We start from the raw sequence: 23,134 nt of genomic DNA on the forward strand, positions 1-23,134 counted from the left end.
TGAAGAAGACCTCAAAAAATGGGTAAACCTCCCATGCTCATGGATCGGTAGAATCAATATAGTTAAAATGGCCATTTTGCCAAAAGCAATATACAGATTCAATGCAATACCCATTAAAATCCCAACTCAATTCTTCACAGAGTTAGAAAGAGCAATTATCAAATTCATCTGGAACAACAAAAAACCCAGGATAGCTAAAACTATTCTCAGCAACAAAAGAAAATCTGGGGGAATCAGTATCCCTGACCTCAAGCAATACTACAGAGCAATAGTGTTAAAAACTGCATGGTATTGGTACAGTGACAGGCAGGAGGATCAATGGAACAGGATTGAAGATCCAGAAATGAACCCACACACCTATGGCCACTTGATCCTCGACAAAGAGGCTGAAAACATCCAATGGAAAAAAGATAGCCTTTTCAACCAATGGTGCTGGTTCAACTGGAGGTCAGCATGCAGAAGAATGGGAAGTGATCCATACTTGTCTCCTTGTACTAAGCTCAACTCCAAATGGATCAAGGACCACCACATAAAGCCAGACACTCTGAAGCTAATAGAAAAGAAACTGTGGAAGACCCTTGAGGACATCGGTACAGGAAGAAAGTTTTTTTTTTTTTTTTTTTTTTTTTTTTAATGTATCTTGTATCCCTGATCTCTCCAAGACTTTTCACAGGAATAGGTGTTGGAATTTTTTTTTATTGTTATTTTTTTTTATTCGATATAATTTATTTACATTTCAAATGATTTCCCCTTTTCCAGCCCCCCCCACTCCCCGAAAGTCCCGTAAGCCCCCTTCTCTTCCCCCGTCCTCCCTCCCACCCCTTCCCAGTTCCCCGTTCTGGTTTTACCAAATACTGTTTCACTGAGTCGTTCCAGAACCAGGGACCACTCCTGCTTTCTTCTTGTATCTCATTTGATGTGTGGATTATGTTTTGGGTATTCCAGTTTTCTAGGTTAATAACCACTTATTAGTGAGTGCATACCATGATTCACCTTTTGAGTCTGGGTTACCTCACTTAGTATGATGTTCTCTAGCTCCATCCATTTGCCTAAGAATTTCATGAATTCATTGTTTCTAATGGCTGAATAGTACTCCATTGTGTAGATATACCACATTTTTTGCATCCACTCTTCTGTTGAGGGATACCTGGGTTCTTTACAGCATCTGGCAATTATAAATAGGGCTGCTATGAACATAGTAGAGCATGTATCCTTATTACATGGTGGGGAATCCTCTGGGTATATGCCCAGGAGTGATATAGTAGGATCTTCTGGATGTGAGGTGCCCAGTTTTCGGAGGAACCGCCAGACTGCTTTCCAGAGTGGTTGTACCAATTTGCAACCCCACCAGCAGTGGAAGAGTGTTCCTCTTTCTCCGCACCCTCTCCAACACCTGCTGTCTCCTGAATTTTTAATCTTAGCCATTCTGACTGGTGTAAGATGAAATCTTAGGGTTGTTTTGATTTGCATTTCCCTAATGACTAATGAAGTTGAGCATTTTTAAGATGCTTCTCCGCAATCCGAAGTTCTTCAGGTGAGAATTCTTTGTTTAACTCTGTACCCCATTTTTAATAGGGTTGTTTGGTTTTCTGGAGTCTAACTTCTTGAGTTCTTTATATATATTGGATATTAGCCCTCTATCTGATGTAGGATTGGTGAAGATCTTTTCCCAATTTGTTGGTTGCCGATCTGTCCTCTTGATGGTGTCCTTTGCCTTTCAGAAACTCTGTAACCTTATGAGGTCCCATTTGTCAATTCTTGCTCTTAGAGCATATGCTATTGGTGTTCTGTTCAGAAACTTTCTCCCTGTACCGATGTCCTCAAGGGTCTTCCCCAGTTTCTTTTCTATTAGCTTCAGAGTGTCTGGCTTTATGTGGAGGTCCTTGATCCATTTGGATTTGAGCTTAGTACAAGGAGACAAGGATGGATCAATTCGCATTCTTCTGCATGCTGACCTCCAGTTGAACCAGCACCATTGGTTGAAAAGGCTATCTTTTTTCCATTGGATGTTTTCAGCCTCTTTGTCGAGGATCAAGTGGACATAGGTGTGTGGGTTCATTTCTGGATCTTCAATCCTGTTCCATTGATCCTCCTGCCTGTCACTGTACCAATACCATGCAGTTTTTAACACTATTGCTCTGTAGTATTGCTTGAGGTCAGGGATACTGATTCCCCCAGATTTTCTTTTGTTGCTGAGAATAGTTTTAGCTATCCTGGGTTTTTTGTTGTTCCAGATGAATTTGATAATTGCTCTTTCTAACTCTGTGAAGAATTGAGTTGGGATTTTGATGGGTATTGCATTGAATCTGTATAGTGGTTTAGGCAAAATGGCCATTTTAACTATATTGATTCTACCGATCCATGAGCATGGGAGGTTTTCCCATTTTTTGAGGTCTTCATCCATTTCCTTCTTCAGAGTCTTGAAGTTCTTGTCATACAGATCTTTCACATGTTTGGTAAGAGTCACCCCAAGATACTTTATACTGTTTGTGGCTATTGTGAAGGGGGTCATTTCCCTAATTTCTTTCTCAGCCTGCTTATCCTTTGAGTATAGGAAGGCCACTGATTTGCTTGAGTTGATTTTATAACCTGCCACTTTGCTGAAGTTGTTTATCAGCTGTAGGAGCTCTCTAGTGGAGTTTTTTGGGTCACTTAGGTAGACTATCATGTCGTCTGCAAATAATGATAGTTTGACTTCCTCCTTTCCAATTTGTATCCCTTTGACCTCCTTATGTTGTTGAATTGCCCGAGCCAGTACCTCAAGTACAATATTGAAAAGATAAGGAGAAAGGGGGCAGCCTTGTCTGGTCCCTGATTTCAGTGGGATTGCTTCAAGTTTCTCTCCATTTAGTTTGATGCTGGCTACCGGTTTGCTGTATATTGCTTTTACTATGTTTAGGTATGGGCCTTGAATTCCTGTTCTCTCCAAGACTTTAAGCATGAAAGGATGCTGAATTTTGTCAAATGCTTTTTCAGCATCCAATGAAATGACCATGTGGTGTGACAGGAATATAGTGGGTTCAATCATCTGGTCAATGGAACTCAAGGGTGGTTCAAGTCTCCCAGCAGTTGAGTGTTGAGATTGGGGAGGGGGGAAGAATGTGTAGAGAGCTTGGCTAGCTAATGGAGATCCAGGTTCAAAGCAGGCTGCTCAGGGCAGCGGGCTGTGCATCAAAGGACTAAGAAGTCCAGTGAAATGGGTGTAGGAATGTAAAGTGGGTACAAGAAGGGACCATTTTCTTATTTTCATCTCAAGATTTTAGTTGTTTTTTTCCTTTTGTACTTACTTAGGTCTTGGGCTCTTTTTACTTTTGTAGGACTTTAAACTGTGACATGAATTTATTTAATTGAGAGTTCTCTGATTTCTGTCCCCTAATTTTTACAAGAATTCTTTGAGGATTTCATAAAATATGTTTGGACCATATTCATGCCTATCCATAATTTCTCCCAGATCCATTCAACCTTTCTTACCAACCACACATGTATCCTATTAAAAAAGACAAACAAAAAACCAAGATAAAACATTAATTCTAATACATGTGGTCCAAGTAGATTCACACACACACACACACACACACACACACACACACACACACGAGGAGAGAGAGAGAGAGAGAGAGAGAGAGAGAGAGAGAGAGAGAGAGAGAGAGAGAGAGAGATTTATATAAGCCTTCCACTGGAGTATGGTTAACTTTACAGGGACTACTGGCTATCCGTCTTTCAACAGATACCAATTATCAATGCATCTTCATCTGTAGGTAGGATTTCATGCCCAACTCTCTTTTCTTTGTTGGAATTTGTTCTGGTTTGCAATTGCAAGGTGATTTCAGCTATGATATCACAGTTATCATAATTTCATATGTGCAATTGTCCTGTTGGGGTTAGAACATACTCTTTTTGTAGTTACCCAAATGGGATGAATCTTTAAATATTTTACTACTTCCACACTTTGGAAATTTATATGTATATTTCTGTGATGTGTGTGTGAGAGAGAAAGAAAGATAGTGATAGAGATAGATAGATGATAGATTGATAGATAGATAGATGATAAATAGATAAATAGAAGTTAGGTAGGTAGGTAGATAGATGTTAGACAGATAGACAGATAGAGAGAGAGATAGATAGATAGATAGATAGATAGATAGATCATTTTACAGTCACAAAGAAAATATCTTTTACTGTCAAGGAAGGTTTAAGGTAGAGATATTTGAAATGTGCCTCATCTGGTACCTATGCATAGGAACAACAATGGTGTTTATTCCAGTGATATCTTTCCTTATGGCACTGAGGTAATACATAATTAACATTCAATTGGTTATGTAACACTTTATTAGATTCAAAATGCTATGTATTTTGATTTTTCTAGACTTGTAATTAATTATACACTTTGGGAAATATTTGAAACATGGGAAATCATTTTGTCTCTTGAGAATACAGTGTTTCTTAATGTTTTACCTGCCAATCTACATGCTCTATAAGCTGCAAGGCTCACCAGCCACTGATAGAATGTATATATATATACACATCCCTGTCCATACATTCATATATGAATATATATGAATATATATATTCACAATTCTATTACCTAGTTTGTTCTCTTAGAGAAAAAAATGTTAAATTTGATTCATTCATTTTTTGTGTTTGTTATGTATTGAATTACATTTTTATTTAACTATTTTATCTTATGTTAAGCCACCTATACTTACCTATTCTAATATACTTAATAATTTGAATGTCATATAATTATCTAAGATTCATTTTTAGTAAGGGGGATAATCCATGGAGAAAATTTCAGTTCTTTAAAGTTTAACCTATAAATTAATATTAGGTAAGTTATATTTATATTGTTAAACTTTTCCTCTTATTATTTGGAATATTCTATATTAGGTATAGTATTGAGAAGTGTATTATCTAAAAAGTCATAAGTTGATTAGAAGCTTACAGGTCAGTTTATCAATGTTTAAATTATATCATCCTATTTCTTACATTGTCTTAGTTGCCTGAATATCAAAAAAAAACCCATGCAAATAAATGTCCAAATTACATTTGTAATTTAATTTATTCTAATATACTTGTGAATTAAAACCATCTATCATGATAGACTTTGTCTAAAAAAATTCCTTTTATAACTGCTCTAAATGAAGTGTCTGAAAGTTAAAAGATAACTTACTTATACACCTTTCTAAGGTGTTGGAAAACTGACTATGGCTTATCCTGGTAGACTGTTTGCCAGGCACAATGTTTTTTTTTTTTTTTTTTTTTTATCTCTTTGTCTGGAACTAGTACCTAATCTGAAAATTTAAGTGAAGTCAAAATCTTAACTTATTTCATTGTATTGAATCATATGCTCATAGTTATTAAATGTTGTTTTAGAAATTTTAAATAAGCTTTTTTAAAAATTCAATTATAGTATATAATGATGTTGAGAGAGGGGATGTGGAGAGGAACAGGGGTGGGAATAAGGTGAGGAGAAAGGAGGTGTGGGAGAAAACTGCGAGTGAGAATGGCAATCACTGGGGGTTATCTCTCTGAGTGCAACTTGACACCTGTGGCACTCGAGGTTCTAGGGTGTCTATGATGATGACCCTTCCTGAGATTTCTACTAGTGGTGCATATGGAGACTGAAGTGGCCACCTCTGGCAGCCAAGTGGGAATTCTAGAGGAGGGAAGATGGACTTCAACCTACCCACCAAACCCAAAGTTTGTCCTGCCTACAAAATTTTCAGGAATAAAGAGGTAACACAGATTAAATGATTAGCCAACTAATAAGTGGCCCATTTTAAAACACATTCCATGTAGGATAGGTAATCCCTGTCACTATTAGTGATATTGTGCTATGTTTACAGACTAAGGCTTATATAACTATCTCTTGAGTGTTATAGTTCCGCTATCTTTAAGATAGTTTCAAATAAGAAATGAAAAATCATTAAATCATGCAGCCTAATAATGTGCCAAAGGAAAATATAAACTGATGATTTCACTTCACTTGTTTTCATCTCAAAGAAGTTAGGGGTTTAAACTAAGTTAATACAATTGGTTAAATTAATGCATTTTACAATGTTTATAATTATGTGACCACTATTTTTTCCTCTAAAAACATAAGCAATGCAAATAATCAGAAATGCTCATATTGGTTTTGTCCAGGTATATATTTCTGACTTACTTGTCCATTTATTTTATTGATAAACAATCCAGCACCTATTTTGTACCTGCTATAAAGCTGAGAAAAGATAAATGAATCTATAAATGTAATACAGTAAGTTATATCAACATTTTGAAATCCCAGGGTAGAATAATGTCAAACTATCTCTATTAAAATCACAATATGTTAGGTAAATTAAATTGCTAAAACTGACATAAAGATTAGCATTTATTATTTATTTTATCTCTTCATTCTGGAAAATATACCTTTCTTCATCTATAAATATAATGTTGAGATTGAGACAAATATAGATAGAAAAAAGCAAGAAAAAAGCAAGTTCTGTTCTATTCAAGGGATAGAAGCACATAAAATAAATTTAATCAAGTACTGAATAATAATTATTTTGTTATAAACTTAATTATATTGTGATAAAGACTTAATTAAGCCAGAAGCATTTCAAGTCAATTGGTAATTCCAATTATATGCACTTAAAATGGTAATTTCATGTTTATATGTAAAAATAAGATACATAATTAGATTTTGATATTTCATAAATGATATAATTAAAATATTAATTATAAATCAATAGCAAACAGAAATATAAATTATATTTACTCTAAATATTTTATATATATACATATATATGTTAAGTCTGAAGCTTTGCTTATCTTAGAACAACTGAGGTTTATAAATTTGAAGAGTATCATGTCATTCATTCACTTATATAAAAATGCATTAGTAGTATAGCTTTCTTTAGTTTTTCTCATTATCTCATTCTATATGCAAATTGAAGACTCAAAGAAAACTTGGACTTAAATATGCAACTTCCTTTCAATAACAGTCAGAATACCTCTTGGGCATATAAGCTTTCTATAGACTAGCACTTCAGAGTTGCATAGAAACTTTTGACACCAAAAAAAAATTTCTATGTATTTTCTTACAAAACCAAATTGACATGTAACACTGAAAAGTGAAGTTAAAGTATTAAATTTCTGGTATTTTTTTAATTTAACCTATGATTTTTATTTATGAAAATTAAGTAGTAAATATTTCCCATAACATTGCAAATATAAGAGAGTAAAATAATTGTTAAAAGAGGCTAAGAGTTGCTAAATATGCTAAATCACTTTTCTTTATTTATTTTATCTTTTTGATTAAGATATAATCAGATAATTAGTACCCTTTTATTTTATCATGCTACTTCTTCCATGCTTCCCTTCTCTATCAAATTGATGTAAAGTTTTTTATTGTTATAGTGGGCATGCATGTACATAGATGTGTGTATATGTGTGTGTGTGTGTGTGTGTGTGTGTGCACCTGTGCAATCAAATGTATAAATATATCTTTCTGAGTCTATTTTTGCAATATGGTTTTATGGTTAGCCACTTTATGTTGGATAACCTTCACCATACTCTTTACCTTTGGAGAAGGTATTTAACTCTTCTCCCAGCTGTCATTACTCTCTGGTGGTTTTTTGAATGCTGATTCTAGCCTTTGAAAATCTCCCCATTTCATATTAACATGCACACTGATGTTACCATTGTGCCTCGTCTTGTTTATACACAGATTTCAGGGAGAGTATGTTTTACAGGAGACTTTCTGATATCTGGCTCTTACACTACTACTACATGCTCTTCTGCATTGTTCTGTGCACCTTAGATGTCAGACCTTTGAAGTTTTGGGCCTGGGACCTCCATGATCTCTATTTGCTGTAAAGAGAGGCTTTTTTTGATGAGTTATACTTGCATGTAGTTAAAAGATTAAGATTTAGAATATATTAAGGAGTTACTCTGGTTTAGCAAAGTGACAGTAGTATATTATTTTCTAAATTCCATGATCCCACAGTCGCACTGCAGTTGGGTAGATTTATAGAATTCAGAATTGAGGACCCTCGACTTTTGTTGAGGCTGGACCCCGGGCATTCTTGAATTCATGAACAGTTTTCAACTTAATATTATTGATAACTTCTAATTTCTGAATATCAAGCAACCTCCTACTAAATCTTTCCAGGCAACCACATACCAGTTTAATCAAGGAAGGAAGAAAGAAAAGGAACATTAAATAGATAAAAAGAATGATGAGTACTAAGAATAATTGCAGAAATGACATCACGAGGTGCTTGTGTGAAAGAAGTGGCCTTGGGGCCTCTCAATACTCATTCTGGGGCACAAAAGAGACCATTGCCTCTTGCTCTGAAACACAGTACCCCCGGCAGGTTTTTCTTCCTCATCATCAGGGGTCCCAGGCACATCAAGCTTAATGTAAAGTATCTCTAACACAGAATGATATCCTTCTTGTTTAGTTCAGGTTAAGTCAACTTAGCCTTCCAATGGTTATTACCAACATGTATATGTCACTATTGTACCTTTATGACTCTCTTTGTCATGCTGATCAATGTTGTGGATCATAGATATCACAGCTATATAAGTCTATTGGTTGCTTCTGTTCTTAGCAACTTGCACAGAATTTCTAGTAGTATTGAAGCTAGACCAGGGAAAGGAAGACTTTAGAATAATAGATAGAGCTTATCCTGTGTCCCAAGTGTGTGTGTCCCATCAGCAGTACTTTACTTCCAAACTCTTAGAGGCAGGAAAGGGCAACGACAATAGTCTCTATTTTTATTATTTTGTAATTTCTTGAGGCTACCATAATCAAAAGGAGGTTTCCCATCCTTAGAACTAGAAATTTTACTGGTATATGGTTGTTATGGGGACCATGTCAGAAATGGGGCAATGTTATACATATTTTTCAAAAATGTAGGTAAGTATAAAATAGTAAGGTTTCTTGAGGATTTATCAAAAAACCTTGTACCTATTATTTGACTCTCTGTCATTCTTCCCATTCTATATATAAATAAACCAACATTTATTTATTATTTATTTAAATTAAACCATATGATATCTCTGCTTGAATTTAATAAACATCAAGTTCTTCTTTTTATAATCTAAAGTCTGATGGATGTCTTTCCATCCTCAGGTTTGAAAAAAAGGAATGGCTCCTGAGAACTGTACCGTCATTACTGAGTTCATTCTTTTGGGATTGACTGACCATGCTGAACTGAAGATGATGCTCTTTGTTTTATTTCTGATGATTTATGCTGTTACCTTGTTAGGGAATCTGGGCATGATTGTGTTAATCTGCATCACTCCCAAACTGCACACACCAATGTACTTTTTTCTCAGTTGCCTATCGTTGGTAGATGCCTGTTATTCGTCAGTCATTGCACCAAAAATGTTGATTGGTTTCTTGGTAGTAACAGAAACCATCTCTTTCTCTGCCTGCATCATGCAACATTTGTTTTTTGGAGTGCTGATTACCACCGAAGGTTTCTTGCTGTCAGTGATGGCTTATGACCGTTATGTGGCCATTGTCAACCCATTGTTGTATAATGTGTCCATGTCTAAGAGAAAGTGTATTATGCTGGTCATTGGGTCAGTCATGGGTGGAGCTATTAATTCTTTGACACACACTATAAGTTTGAGTAAGCTCTCTTTTTGTGGGCCTAACATAGTGGGTCACTTTTTCTGTGACATACCATCACTGTTGATACTCTCATGTTCTGATACCTCCATGAATGAATTTTTGCTTTTGATCTTCTCTGGAGTTATTGCCATTGGTACTCTCTTCATTGTGGTCATATCCTACTTATTCATTGCTCTGGCCATTTTGAGAATACGCTCAGCTTCTGGACGACAAAGAGCCTTCTCTACCTGTGCTTCTCACCTGACTGCTGTGACTATATTCTATGGCACCTTAAGTTTTAATTACATTCAGCCAAGCTCCCAGTATTCTGTAGAACAAGAGAAAGTGGTGTCGGTGTTCTATACACTGGTGATCCCCATGTTAAACCCAATGATTTACAGTCTCAGGAACAAAGAGGTGAAAGGAGCTGCAAAGAGAGCCATAGAAATGAAATTCTTCTCATGTTAATACCACAGTAATAAAATTTCTTTCCTATTTATCAGCCAGTTTCAACTCAGTAAGATTTACTTTGAGCCAGTAAATTCTAATTTTTGTGTTTAAAAGTTCTAATCTTAATATTTATAATGTAAGATGAAGTAACACATTTGAATGTCATTTGGTGTGTAATTTCATTTAAAAATTAACTTAAATGAACTTTGTTTGAAATATGATTATTATTGGAATTAATCAGTAAATAAAACATTAAATATATTGTCTGTTTAAAAAACTAAATAAATACAAGAGAACATGTTTTGGAGACAAATAAATTTTGTAATTAATGAAACCATCTATGTTATTTATTGTATTGAATTTTTCTTTAAAATGTACATTAAGTTTTGGTGAAATTTCTGTTCAATAAAGTATTTAAACATAATGGTATTATTTTACTTGACTATTCTACATTGTATTTATTAACCTATTGTCTCTCTCTTTAGACATGAAAAGACTAACAGCCAAGTATAATTGCACAGAAATAAGCAACAATACATTATTTTTGACATCCTAATAATAAATTTATATGTGGAATGACAGTGCTGTATAATAGATTCAATTAGACTCATTTTTCATCCTTGTCTGTCTCTAAGAATTTCTTTCACATTCTGATTACAAACATATATTCAGAATTCTTTAAATAATTTAATGATATACATGTTAGTTTAGGTCTTTTACCATAAATTAGTTTCTCATGTAAGTACATGAAATTTAGTTATTCAAGAACACACATCCAAGTAAAATAGTTATATTGTAGTGGATTATGTATATTAAAATGCATTATATTGACTACTATTTTCTGGTTTTTAGACCCATAATAACGTTTAATGAAGGCATTTAAATTAAACAAATGTTCCACAATGAATGAAAATACACAGGTATTTCACAATAAATTTAGTCATTTTATATTACTACATTTCCTCTGGCAGTATAGTTACAGTCAATAATCTGGAGAGACCCATAATTTCTAAGTTAAAAGTACAATTCAATATTTTTTCTGACTGCACCAAAATATATTTATATAAAGGAAGTCTGCTTTTTAAAATGAGAAAGAGCAGCTGTGGAGTTAAGCGGGTGAAGCAAAAGGAAGGATCTGGGAAAAGTTTGATAAGGATTATACCATATAATTTTTTTCCAACAAAAAAGAAAAATGGAGGATAATTTTAATACAGAGATTTTATCACAGTACTTACTGTTACATGCAGGGTTTAACATAATGGTGAGGTCCACTATTGCATGATGGAAGATGTGTTCCCTCTATATATTCTAATAGAAGAGCCATCTTCATTTTGTAATGCTAACATCTATATTGTGTAATGCTAACAGTTGATCACAGTAATGTCATGCTCAATTAAATATTTGAGATTTTATATTTTTGTGTGTCTTTGTGTGTGATGTGTATAATTATGCTTGCATATGTGTGAGGGTGCATAGGAAAATATGTGTGTGTATGTGCTTGTTCAGAAAGGAGATTGATAATGCAAATTTCCCTCAATCAGCATTCTACTTTAATTTCTGAGGTGGCAATTCAGAATAAACTCCATAGTTCTTTCATATCCATAATACTACCAGGTAGGCTGTTCAGGGGGTTCCACATTTTTCTCCACTTTCCTGCACTAGAATTGCAGGTTGGTGACTAAAAACTACCTTACATTTACAAGAATACTGGAGATCAGAGTGTAAGTCTGGTTTACAAAGACAGCACTCTCTCCCTAGCCCCAACATTTGAATTTATAAGAATAAGTTCTTTTCTTCAGGTGAAAATTCTTTGTCTAGTTCTGCACCCCATTTTTTAATAGGGTTATTTGGTTCCCTGTGGTCTAACTTCTTGAGTTCCTTGTATATATTGGATATTAGCCCTCTATCGGATGTAGGGTTGGTGAAGATCTTTTCCCAGTTTGTTGGTTGCCGTTTTGTCCTTTTGACAGTGTTCTTTGCCTTACAGAAACTTTGTAATTTTATGAGGTCCCATTTGTCAATTCTTGTTCTTAGAGCATAAGCTATTGGTGTTCTGTTCAGGACCTTTTCCCCTGTACCCATGTCCTCAAGGGTTTTCCCCAGTTTCTTTTCTATTAGTTTCAGTGAGTCTGGTTTTATGTGGCAGTCCTTGATCCACTTGGAGTTGAGCTTAGTACAAGGAGATAAGTATGGATCAATTAGCAATCTTGTGTATGCTGACCTCCAGTTGAACCAGCACCCTTTGTTGAAAAGGCTATCTTTTTTCCACTGGATGTTTTCTGCTCCTTTGTTGAAGATCAAGTGACCATAGGTTTGTGAATTCATTTCTGGGTCTTCAATTCTATTCCATTGGTCCACTTGTCTGTTGCTGTGCCAATACCATGCAGTTTTTAACAGTACTGTTCTGTAGTATTGCTTGAGGTCTGGATATTGATTCCCCCAGAAGCACTTTTACTGTTGAAAATAGTTTTAGCTATCCTGGGTTTTTTGTTATTCCAGATGAATTTGAGAATTGTTTTTTCTAACTCTAAGAAGAACTGAGTTGGGATTTTGATTGGGATTGCATTGAATCTGTATATTGCTTTTGGCAAGATGGCCATTTTAACTATATTAATCCTGCCAATCCAAGAGCATGGCAGATTTTTCCACTTTCTGAGGTCTTCTTAGATTTCCCTCTTCAGAAACCTAAAGTTCTTCTCATACAGACCTTTTATATGCTTGGTTAGAGTCACACCAAGATACTTTATATTGTTTGTGGCTATTGTGAAGGGTGTCATTTCCCTAACTTCTTTCTCAGCCTGTTTATCCTTTGAGTATAGGAAAGCTACTGATGTGCTTGAGCTGATTTTATAACCAGACACTTTGCTGACATTGTTTATCAGCTGTAGAAGTTCTCTGGTGGAGTTTTTTGGGTCACTTAAGTATGCTATCATATCATCTGCAACTAGTGATAATTTGATTTCTTCCTTTCCAATTTGTATCCCTTTGACCTCCTTATGTTGTCAACTTGCTCTAGCAGGAACTTAAAGTACTATATTGAAAAGATATGGAGAGAGAGGGCAGCCTTGTCTAGTCCCTGCTTTTAGTGGGATTGCTTCAAGTTTCTCTCCATTTAGTTTGATGTTGGCTACCGGTTTGCTGTAAATTGCTTTAATTATGTCTAGGTATGGGCCTTGAATTCCTGTTCTTTCCAAGACTATGTATTGAAGCATGATTATTATTTCTTAGGTGCTAATATGCACTTATAAGTGAGCACACCATATTTTTCTTTCTGGGTATGGGTGACATCATTCAGCATGATTTCTATTATAATTCCATCCAATTACCTGCAAATTTCATGATGTCATTTTTTAATAGGTCAGTAATTTTCCATTGTGTAAATGTGCCACATTTTCTTTATCCATTCTTCAGTTGAGGCACATCTAAGTTTTTTTTCCAGTTACTGGATATTATGAATAAAGCTGCAATGAACATGTCTGAGTGAGTGTTCTTGTGGAAAGAAGTATTCTTCAGGTATATGCCCAAGAGTTATACAGCTGGATCTTAAGATTCCATGATTTCTGAGGAATAGCCATACTGATCTTTAATAGGCTGTCCAAAATTGCATTCCTACCAGCAATGGAGGAATATTCCTTTGTTCCACATCTTCATCAGCATTGGCTGTCATGTGTGTTAGTAGTCTTAGCCATTCTGACAGATAAAAGAAGAAATCTCAAAGTAATTTTGATTTACATTTTCCTGAGGGCTAAGAATGCTGAATATTTGAGTGTTTTTTAGCTATTTGAAATTTCTCTACTGAGATTTATCTATATCTGTATATCCTGTTTAATTAGATTATTTGTTTTTATGATATCCAGTTTTTTGGGTTCTTTATAAATTTTTGATATTCGTTCTCCATCAAACATGGAGTTGAAAAACTTTTTTCCCATTCTGTAGGTTACTGCTTTGTCTGATTGACAGTATCTTTTGTGTTACAGAATCTTTCAGTTTTAGGAAATAACATTTTTAAATTACTGATCTTAGCACCTGTGTTATTGCTGTTTTGCTCAGAAAGTAATCTCCTGTGTCAATATGTTCATGACTATTCTCCACGTTCTCCTCTATAAGGATCAGTGTGTCTGTTTTAATGTTTAGGTCTTTGATCTAATTGTACTCAAGTTTTATACAGGGTGATAAATATGGACCTATTTGCATTTGTTTACATGCAAATATACAGTTGGGCTAACACTATTTGTCCAGGTTATTTTGGGTTTTCCAGTGTAAATTTCTGGCTTATTTTTAATTAAAAAAATCAGGTTTCCATGTTCTCTAGATTTTTGTTTGGATTTACAATCTGATTCCATTGATCATTGTGTCTGTTTCTTAAGTTTTAAAATTTTCAAATTTACCCATATTACATTCTAGCTGTAGTTTCTCCTACTTTCTATTCCTCCAGCCTGCTGCCTCCCATCCATCTCTCTCACATTCACTTCTCAGTTTTCCTTTATAAAGGGACAGAATTCCTAGGGCTGTCAATCAAACATCATTTTTCAATAAGACTCAGAACATCCCCTCATTTTGAGGCAGGATGAGGCAATACATTAGGAAGAAAAGTGTCCCAAAAAGCAGTTTAAATCATCAGACAGCCCTTGTTCCCACTGTTAGGAGGTCCACTAGAACACTGTGAATCTCTGCATCTGCTCCCATCAGTTGCTGGCTGAAGCCTCTTTGATGAGGATTATACTAAGCTCTAGACTGCAAATATAGCAGAATATTATTAGAAGTCATTTCATTGAGCTTTTAATTTATATTTATTTGGCAGTCATGATTAGTTCTATTCTAGATTTCTAGGCTATCTAGCCTCTGCTTCCTCGAATTGTCAGACATATGTTCCTTCTTGGGGGATGGGGCTGCATTATGGGTCTGGGTTTATGCCACTAATGTGTTTTATTACTCAGGCACTGTAGCATGACTTGAAATTGGTAATGGTGTAACAACCAGGGTTTTTTTTTTGTTTGTTTGTTTGTTTGTTTGTTTTGTATTCAGGATCATTTTAGCTCTCCTTAGTTTTTTGTTTGCTTGTTTGTTTTGTTTGTTGTTTTCCATATGAAGTTGAGAATTGTCCTGTCAAGGTTTTTTAAAGTATTGTTTTGGAATTTTGTGGGGATTATGTTGAATCCATAGATTGCTTTGGTTGTATGACCACTTTTGCTATGTTGATTCTAGTGATACACCAGCATTGGAAATCTTTTCATGTTCTCACATCTTCTTCAAAGACTAAAAGGTTTTATCCTATAAGTCTTTCACTTTCTTCATTAGCCTTAAGCCAAGATATTTTATATTATTTGAGGCTACTTTTTAAGATGCTATTTCCCTGGTTTTCATTTTAAATAAATTTCTAAATACATATATACATACACACTTATATCTGTATGTATATATCTATATATTACATAGAATATATTTTAGTAATGTTCAAATCCTTCTAATACTCTTGCTGCATCTATCCTGTTCCATTATCACGTATTTAATTTTCTCACTTGTTTAAACACCTAGAGTCATTGTTGCCTATATACTCTAGTGTATGTAAATATTCATTGGAGTTTGTTGACTTACCAGGGACCACTCCATTGAAGTAGACTGACTGTATTTTTTTTTTCAAAGAAGCTATCAAGTTTCAGTAGTTTTCTTACCATTTGTTGTCTTTGGAATTCATTTTAGGTACATGTTTTGCAATTGATCCTACTCTGCTTATTAGCAAATATATCCATGTATATCAAATCTCTGTTGTGCTCTTAGTTTATATTATTTTGTGTGTGTGTGTGTGTGTGTGTGTGTGTGTGTGTGTGTGTGTATTATGTGTTGGAGGTATACCTGTGGATAACTTTGTGTAGTTAGTTATCTCCTTCCACCATTACACAAATTCCCAGGATCAGAGTTCTCCTGGCTTGAGTAGTAAGCACTTCAAGACATTTAACCATGTCAGTTGCACCATGACATTATTTTTGTCAAAGATGTTAATTGTTTGCTATATTTTAATGAATTTTGCTTGATTTATGAATAACAGATTTTTCTAGGTAAAGTATTCTTGATGATCATTGTTTTCTTTTAATTACTTTTAGTATTTTATGATCTTCTGTCCTTCTAATATTATTTTGAGAAATATGCAACAGCTTTATTGGCTTATTCTGAATTTTATACATAATTTTCCATCGAAGCTTCCAGAGATATGTACATTTTATTTTTATAGTCTGATTATGATCTTTATGAATGCTTTTGTGTTTTGATCTTAGTAACTTGTTTCTAGGCATTTTTATAGCAGCTTTAGAAGACACAAACACATGCACACACACACACACACACATGTTCATAACTTAGATGTTTGTTCTAATGTATATAGATATTTATTCTAAAGTATATAAATGTTTATTCTAAAGATATACATATATATTGTCTCCAACACATTGGTAAAATACACTATCATTTTGTTATTTTTAATTAATTTATTTATTCACTTTGCATCCTCATCAGAGGCGCCCTCCTTCAATTTTCCCTATCACAGAACTACTTTCCATACCCTGCATCTTCTTCTCTGAGAAGGGGGAGGCCCCGTTGAGGTACTAACCCATGCAGGCACATGAAATCACTACAGTACTAGACTTATCCACTCCTACTGAGACCAGACAATGCCAGGAGCCATCCTCGCTTAGATCTCAATGCCAAGAACTCTCCATACCAGCAGCCATCCCCACCTGGATCTCAATGCCAAGAACTCTCCATACCAGGAGCCATTCCCACCTGGATCTTAATGCCAGGAGACCTCGATACCAGGAGTCATTCTCACTTAGATCTTCATGCCAGGAGTTATTCTTATGTAGATCTCAATACCTCCTCCTTTTGAAGTTCATCTGTGGATAGGTTACTATAGCAACCCTTTCCACTTCACCTCCTCATGAGCTCCCTTTATCATGCCAAAATTCCAGCAGTAATAACTAGCCTTACCCAGAAATTATTAGAAACTGTTTCTTAGAATTGATGTCAGCCCCCTGAGATTGTTCCCCCTTTACTCGTCCCAAACCTTGTAAGCGTCCCTTTATATTGACTTGTGTAAAAATTAAAATTTGACAGCTTGATCAGGATTAGACTTGCTGTCAGTCTCTTTTTGTGTCTTTGTCCCAACGCCTTTCTTTTAGGTAGCTCCAGGAACCCTGTTGACTGTCCTGCAAGTCAGGACAAGGCAGTAAAATTAGTGGAAAAGGATCCAGAAGCAGACAACAGAGTCAAGGGCTTGACGTTCCCCTTCAAGTTGTTTCAAGAAACATAAGTAAAGAGAATACTTACAAATTTATTTTTAGCTACCAGAACCACCCTAACAGCAACAAATATTCTGTGAAGAAAGTATAACTGGCACTCAATATTTTTGTTGAATATAGGAAGCTGATGGACCTTCACCCATGCACATACAAGCAGTGTATTTAGTAAGTTTAGAAAAAAATGCATGAATTTCTGAGAGCAAAGTGGGAAAGTAGGAGAGTGGATGTGGGTACATTTGATGTTAAGCATATGCACATCTTAAATATACACATAGGTAGCATTATTCAGATTGAATTGCTTATATTTGGGGATACACAGGTACGTGTATATATACATGCAATAGTAATCAATGAAGGAAAAGTAGGCAATGCATTTGAAGGAGGGATTGTAGAGAAAAAAGGGATATGTTGAAATTAAATTATAATCTCTAAAAATGTAATAAAGAAATTCTCAAATAATAAATCTTTAAAAAGAAAATATAAATAAATCATTAATAGAAGATTTAAGAATATATTAAACAATGTCATAGAGCATAATAAACATGGGGTAGTGTGTTAGTGGGACATGACTATGTTCCCATTTAAATGAAAAAAGATGTATTATAAAACACATAATACAAGGATATGCATGATATGTTTTCACTGATAAGTGGATATTAGACAAAAAGTACAGAAAATCTAAGAGATAAAACCCATAGACAATAAGAAGTTTAACAAAGAGAAAAACCCAAGTGAGGATGTTAAATCCCACATATAATGGGGAAGAAAATAATCACAGTATGCATAGGGATGGAGGGATCTGGGTAGGAAAGGTGTGGAGGAGGGGAAAAGAGAAACAGAATCATGTGGGGATGAAGGCTAGGAGAAAATCCAAGAGGGCCAGAAGAATGAACGGAAATAAGCAGGGAGCCTCAGCGAAGGGAGGGAGGGGGAGCCTCTAGAAAGTACCAGATATCCAGGAGCTGAGAGACAGTAAGGACTCAGTGGTGGTTACCTTATCTAAAATGCTCAACATTGGGAGAGGGAGCTTAAAGAGTCCACCTCCAGTAGATAGAAAGGGCCTCAAGTGGAAGGACAGGGTTACTAACCCATAGCCAAAATATTTGACCCAGAATTATTCCTGTCTAAAAGAACAACAGGAACAAAAATGGGGAATAGACTGAAGGAAAGGCAGTACAATGAACCAACTTGAGATCCTTCTCACTGGAGGGCACCAAGACCTGTGGTATTACTGATGCTAGGATGTGATTGCAGAAAGGAGCATGTCTGTGCTCTGATGGCCCTGTGAGGAGCTGACTGAGATAGAAGCAGATACTTACATTCAACTACTAGACTGAAGTTTGGAAGCCCTATCATTGAATTAGGAGGATTGAAGAACCTGAAGGGGAGGGCAACCCCATAGGAAGACTAGGAGTTTCAACTAACCTGGACCCCAGGGAACTCCCCAAAACTGACTCACCAATCAGGCAGTATACATGGGCTCGTCCACGATCTTCCAGCACATATATAGCAGAGCACTGTCTTGTGTAACCTCAGTGGGAGAAGATACTCTTAATCCTTGTGAGACATGAGGCCCCAGGGAATGGGGAGGCCTGTTGGAAGGGGTGCACCCTCTTGGAGGCAAGGGGAATGAAGACTAGGATGAGAAGCTATGGATGGGGGAGGGACTAGGAAGTGGGAACACAGCTGGAATATAAGTAAAAAATTTAAAAAAGCAAACACTCAAAAGGTGTAGATATTGGTGCAAGGATAGTAGGCATACAGAATAGAGAATATTAATGCTTTCATGTTCAAAGAAACACAATATAATTCTAGACTCAGAAGGTGTAGATATTGGTGCAAGGACTGTAGGCATACAGAATAGATAATATTAATGATTTTATATTTAAAGAAACACAACATAATATTCCATTCCTCCTTTGAGTATAGAACCATGAAAATAAAATTACTGTCTCAAAAATCACAATCTAATAAAGATATACCATTCCCATATTAATTTCAGCATCACACATCTACATACAAACAAAATAAATGATCATTTAAATTTAAAATAAAAATCAACACTGCAGTTTATGATAACACAGATTAGCCTATCAGAAATTATATTAATGAAAATAAGATCAAACAGAGCCAAATGTAGTGTATTTTCTCGTGTTTGAGGAGATTCAAAAGAATAATAAACAGATTACTAGAAACGGAATGGGAAAGTGAAAAAAATATGCAGTGCGAGGTAAGGAGTGTTAGATATAATGAAACTTCTGGAGACCTAAATTATAGATTGATTATTATAGACAATAAAATTGTAATAAATATTAAACTTTTACAATAGGAAGATTTTATGCACCATGATACACATAACTTTGTATGAATTGAATGGTCTATATTTATGAATATGTCAAGGTATATATAATCTCTCTATCTCTATGTCTATAGATATATGAATGGCAATATCTATTCCCTTTATAATTTTTCTCTACATATATTATATATATACATTTATATATATGATACTTAATATTAAGTATTAAGTTTAAATTGATTCTTTAGTACCCTGTAGAATGCATATTTTACCTCTTTGTTTCTTAAACTGTATATCAAGGGGTTAAGCATGGGGATCACTAAAGTATAAAATACAGAGGCTATTTTATCATTCTCTAAAGAGTGAGTAGATTTAGGTTGCAAATACATAAAGAACAGAGTACCATAGAAAACTATAACCACTGTCAGATGAGACCCACATGTAGAAAAAGCTTTTCTCCTGCCTTCTGCAGAATGCATTCGACATATGGCTATCAGAATCCGAACATATGATCCCAGGACTACCAGAAGAGAAGATATCAAATTTAACGCTGAAAATAATATGATCAGCAATTGTATTTCTTCAGCATTTGAACACAACATAGGTAACAAGAAAACATCATCACAGTAGAAATGGCTGATGATGTTAGAGCCACAGAAAGTTAGTGTGAAAATCTTACTGGTGAACAGCAGAGCCTGGAACGTGCTGTAGAGGTATGGAATGCCCACAAGAACATGACAAAGTCTCTGAGACATGATCACACTGTAGAGCAGAGGGTTGCAGATGGCCACATAGCGGTCATAGGCCATTGCAGACAAGATAAAAAATTCACTGATAATGAACATAAGGAAGAAAGACAACTGTGTGGCACATTCATAGAAAGAAATGTTTTTTTCATCAATAACAAAATCCACCAGCATCTTGGGACAGATGACAGTGGAATTTCCAAGATCAATGAAAGCCAGGTGTCTGATGAAAAAGTACATAGGGGTTTGAAGGTGAGAGTCCAGCTTGGTCAAAATGATCATGCCCAGGTTGCCCATGATGGTAACTGCATAGATGATGAAGAAGACCCCAAACAAAGGAAGCTGAAGTTCAGGACTCTGTGTGATTCCCATCAAGATGAACCCAGGCAGTGATGTTGTGTTCTTTTGCCCCATGTCATCCAATTATATCCTCCAAAAAAAACAAACATTGTTTTCAATTTTTTTAAGTTATATTTGTAGGTGGAACAGATATTTTTAAAATAAATGACCACATACTATATTTGCATGTGATTTTAAAATGAATGTATAGATTATTCTTCTTTGGATATGGTCTCTTTCAGAAGATATATAATAAATTAATATTTCATTACATTGCAATTGTACACATATGTAAAACATTGATATTAATATTGAAATGCTATATTATATAGAGACCTTTGATTTTAGAATGCACCTTCATTTTGTCTGAATTTTGCATGCAATTTTTGCATTCTTGAAAATTTACACATAGAATGAAGCTGAATCATCTTAACGATTATCATTCCTTAAATCAAATCACTCCAAGTTATGAGAAACACACTGAAATAAAAATGCATACTTGTATATCTTTATAAATATTTCCAAATAAATATGTCTTACCCATAGCTAAGTATGCTCATTTTAATATTCTATGTCATTTCCACTCTATTTTCTTATACTATTATGAACTGAACTGGTGAGTGGGACTGTACTATCTGGAATTTAATAACTGAATTGAATAGAGAACACATGTTACTCAACAGTAATTTCTAATCTCGTAAACAAAAAGCTTCTCAAAACACTTAGCATAATATATGGAATTGCCTTGATACTGTATGCAGCTAAATATATTATCTGTGTGTGTGCATCACTGACATTAAGTTTTGATTGCTTGTATTGCAGTTGAAGTACAGTAATCAATTTTCCTCTCAATAGAATGCTCACCTATTTTAATCTACCAGATAAAATGTTTAGATACATTACAGATAAAGCATTAATATTTAGCAATTTTCTTTGTATACTTTTGTATAATTATTCTATATTACCACATGGAAGAAATGATAGAGCCTGTAAAATGTATTTACTTAGCATTTGTACATCAGATATTACTATTTACTTATTAATTGAACTGAAGAAGAAGTATTTATAAATATCAACATCATTTTCAGTGGCATTTCCTCTTCCTTTAATAAATTTGTACAATCTGAGAAGCAAAGTAGTTTTTCCTTTAAACATGATAATGAAGATGAACTATTTAAGTCTACCTGATTACTTCCCTTTAGTCCTTCAGTCCATGGTTAGTGGGAATCTTCACCATTGTCATCACGATTTCCAGTTGTAGGACCAATCAGAGTTTAATGTTTAATGAAGAAAAATGCAGAGTAGGCTTGTTACATGTGCACCACTAATGTTAACCTCATAACTATTAAAAGTTCAGCATTGCAAAATACTCAATAAAAATGTTTAGCGTATATGAAATTTTATGGTAATGTTCATGTTAAAAGATTGTTTCATGAATGTATCTCTTTCAGTAAAAAAAATTGTACCATATATATATATATATATATATATATATATATATATATATATAGTATTATTTGTGTTGTAAATTTTTTATCTCCTATTAAATGAAGTCAGTTTATTTTATATATAAAAGATAGTATTTTGTTATCTAACATTATATAAGATTCACACCAAAACATATTATTTTTAAATTTTAGGTGAAGCAATTGCGATATACCATCCTGTTTTGCTTCTGAAAATAATTATCTTGGTATTATTTTTGATCTTTGATATCATTAATAAATTATTGATAATCTCTCACTCCTCTTTGTTTGAAACACTTATAAATACAATGTATTCACAATATCTGTTCAAATGATAATATTTAATGTCTCAAGACAATTTTATAATTTCAGGGAACACACGTAAATACATCATTTTTGTTTTGAATTTCAAGGAATAAAAAAATGTCAGCAATTAGAGGCCAGGTACGTTATGAATTGCTTGTACTCTAGTGTCTATCTGTATCAAATACATGTAATCACTTACCTTTGAGAAAGGATTAAATTCTAATATTCTAAATCACTTCTATTTTCTCTTTATGGTAGCAAAAATTTATGGCGTTCTTTGCTCTTGCTGATGTTCCCAGGGGAAGTATCATGCAGTTTGTTCAAATGATCCCATCTAGATCATCTTAGAAATGTAAGACTTTGCTGTGTCTTCTAATTGTCTGGGATATTCTGTGTATTCTCCAAAGGGAAACATAAAGTTAACAGTCAAACAGAGACTAACAGCCTGAGATTTCCACAGAGACGTAAATAACAACTTATTTATTCATTTAAAGAGCATCAGTTATTAGTGCTACCATGGGAAGTAGTTTGATGTGGGCTTTACTGCTGTAAATGTGCAAGACTTTCAAAATCCTGATAGAATTATAGATCCATTATTGCCATCACATAAGGTGTTTTTCTTGTTTCTCAGG

General features: G+C 34.5%; 2 protein-coding genes across 2 annotated transcripts; one reads left to right on the plus strand and one right to left on the minus strand.

Moving 5' to 3' along the window:
• Positions 1-9,133: 9,133 nt before the first annotated feature.
• LOC127684273 (olfactory receptor 1052) lies at positions 9,134-10,072 on the plus strand. Its single transcript, XM_052181228.1, has one exon. It carries the CDS (start codon positions 9,134-9,136, stop codon positions 10,070-10,072), a length of 939 nt encoding a protein of 312 aa, XP_052037188.1.
• A 9,791-nt stretch (positions 10,073-19,863) lies between these two features.
• LOC127684274 (olfactory receptor 8K5-like) lies at positions 19,864-20,805 on the minus strand. The gene has a single exon (XM_052181229.1). The coding sequence runs from the start codon at positions 20,803-20,805 to the stop codon at positions 19,864-19,866; it is 942 nt and encodes a 313-aa protein (XP_052037189.1).
• Positions 20,806-23,134: the final 2,329 nt, after the last annotated feature.

Source organism: Apodemus sylvaticus, chromosome 5 (genome assembly GCF_947179515.1).
Source record: "Apodemus sylvaticus chromosome 5, mApoSyl1.1, whole genome shotgun sequence".
Lineage (NCBI taxonomy): Eukaryota > Metazoa > Chordata > Mammalia > Rodentia > Muridae > Apodemus > Apodemus sylvaticus.

Bases quoted from the DNA above. Each gene is read 5' to 3' on its own strand.
- LOC127684273 (XM_052181228.1), top strand. From the start codon at position 9,134: ATGGCTCCTGAGAACTGTACCGTCATTACTGAGTTCATTCTTTTGGGA.
- LOC127684274 (XM_052181229.1), bottom strand. From the start codon at position 20,805: ATGGGGCAAAAGAACACAACATCACTGCCTGGGTTCATCTTGATGGGA.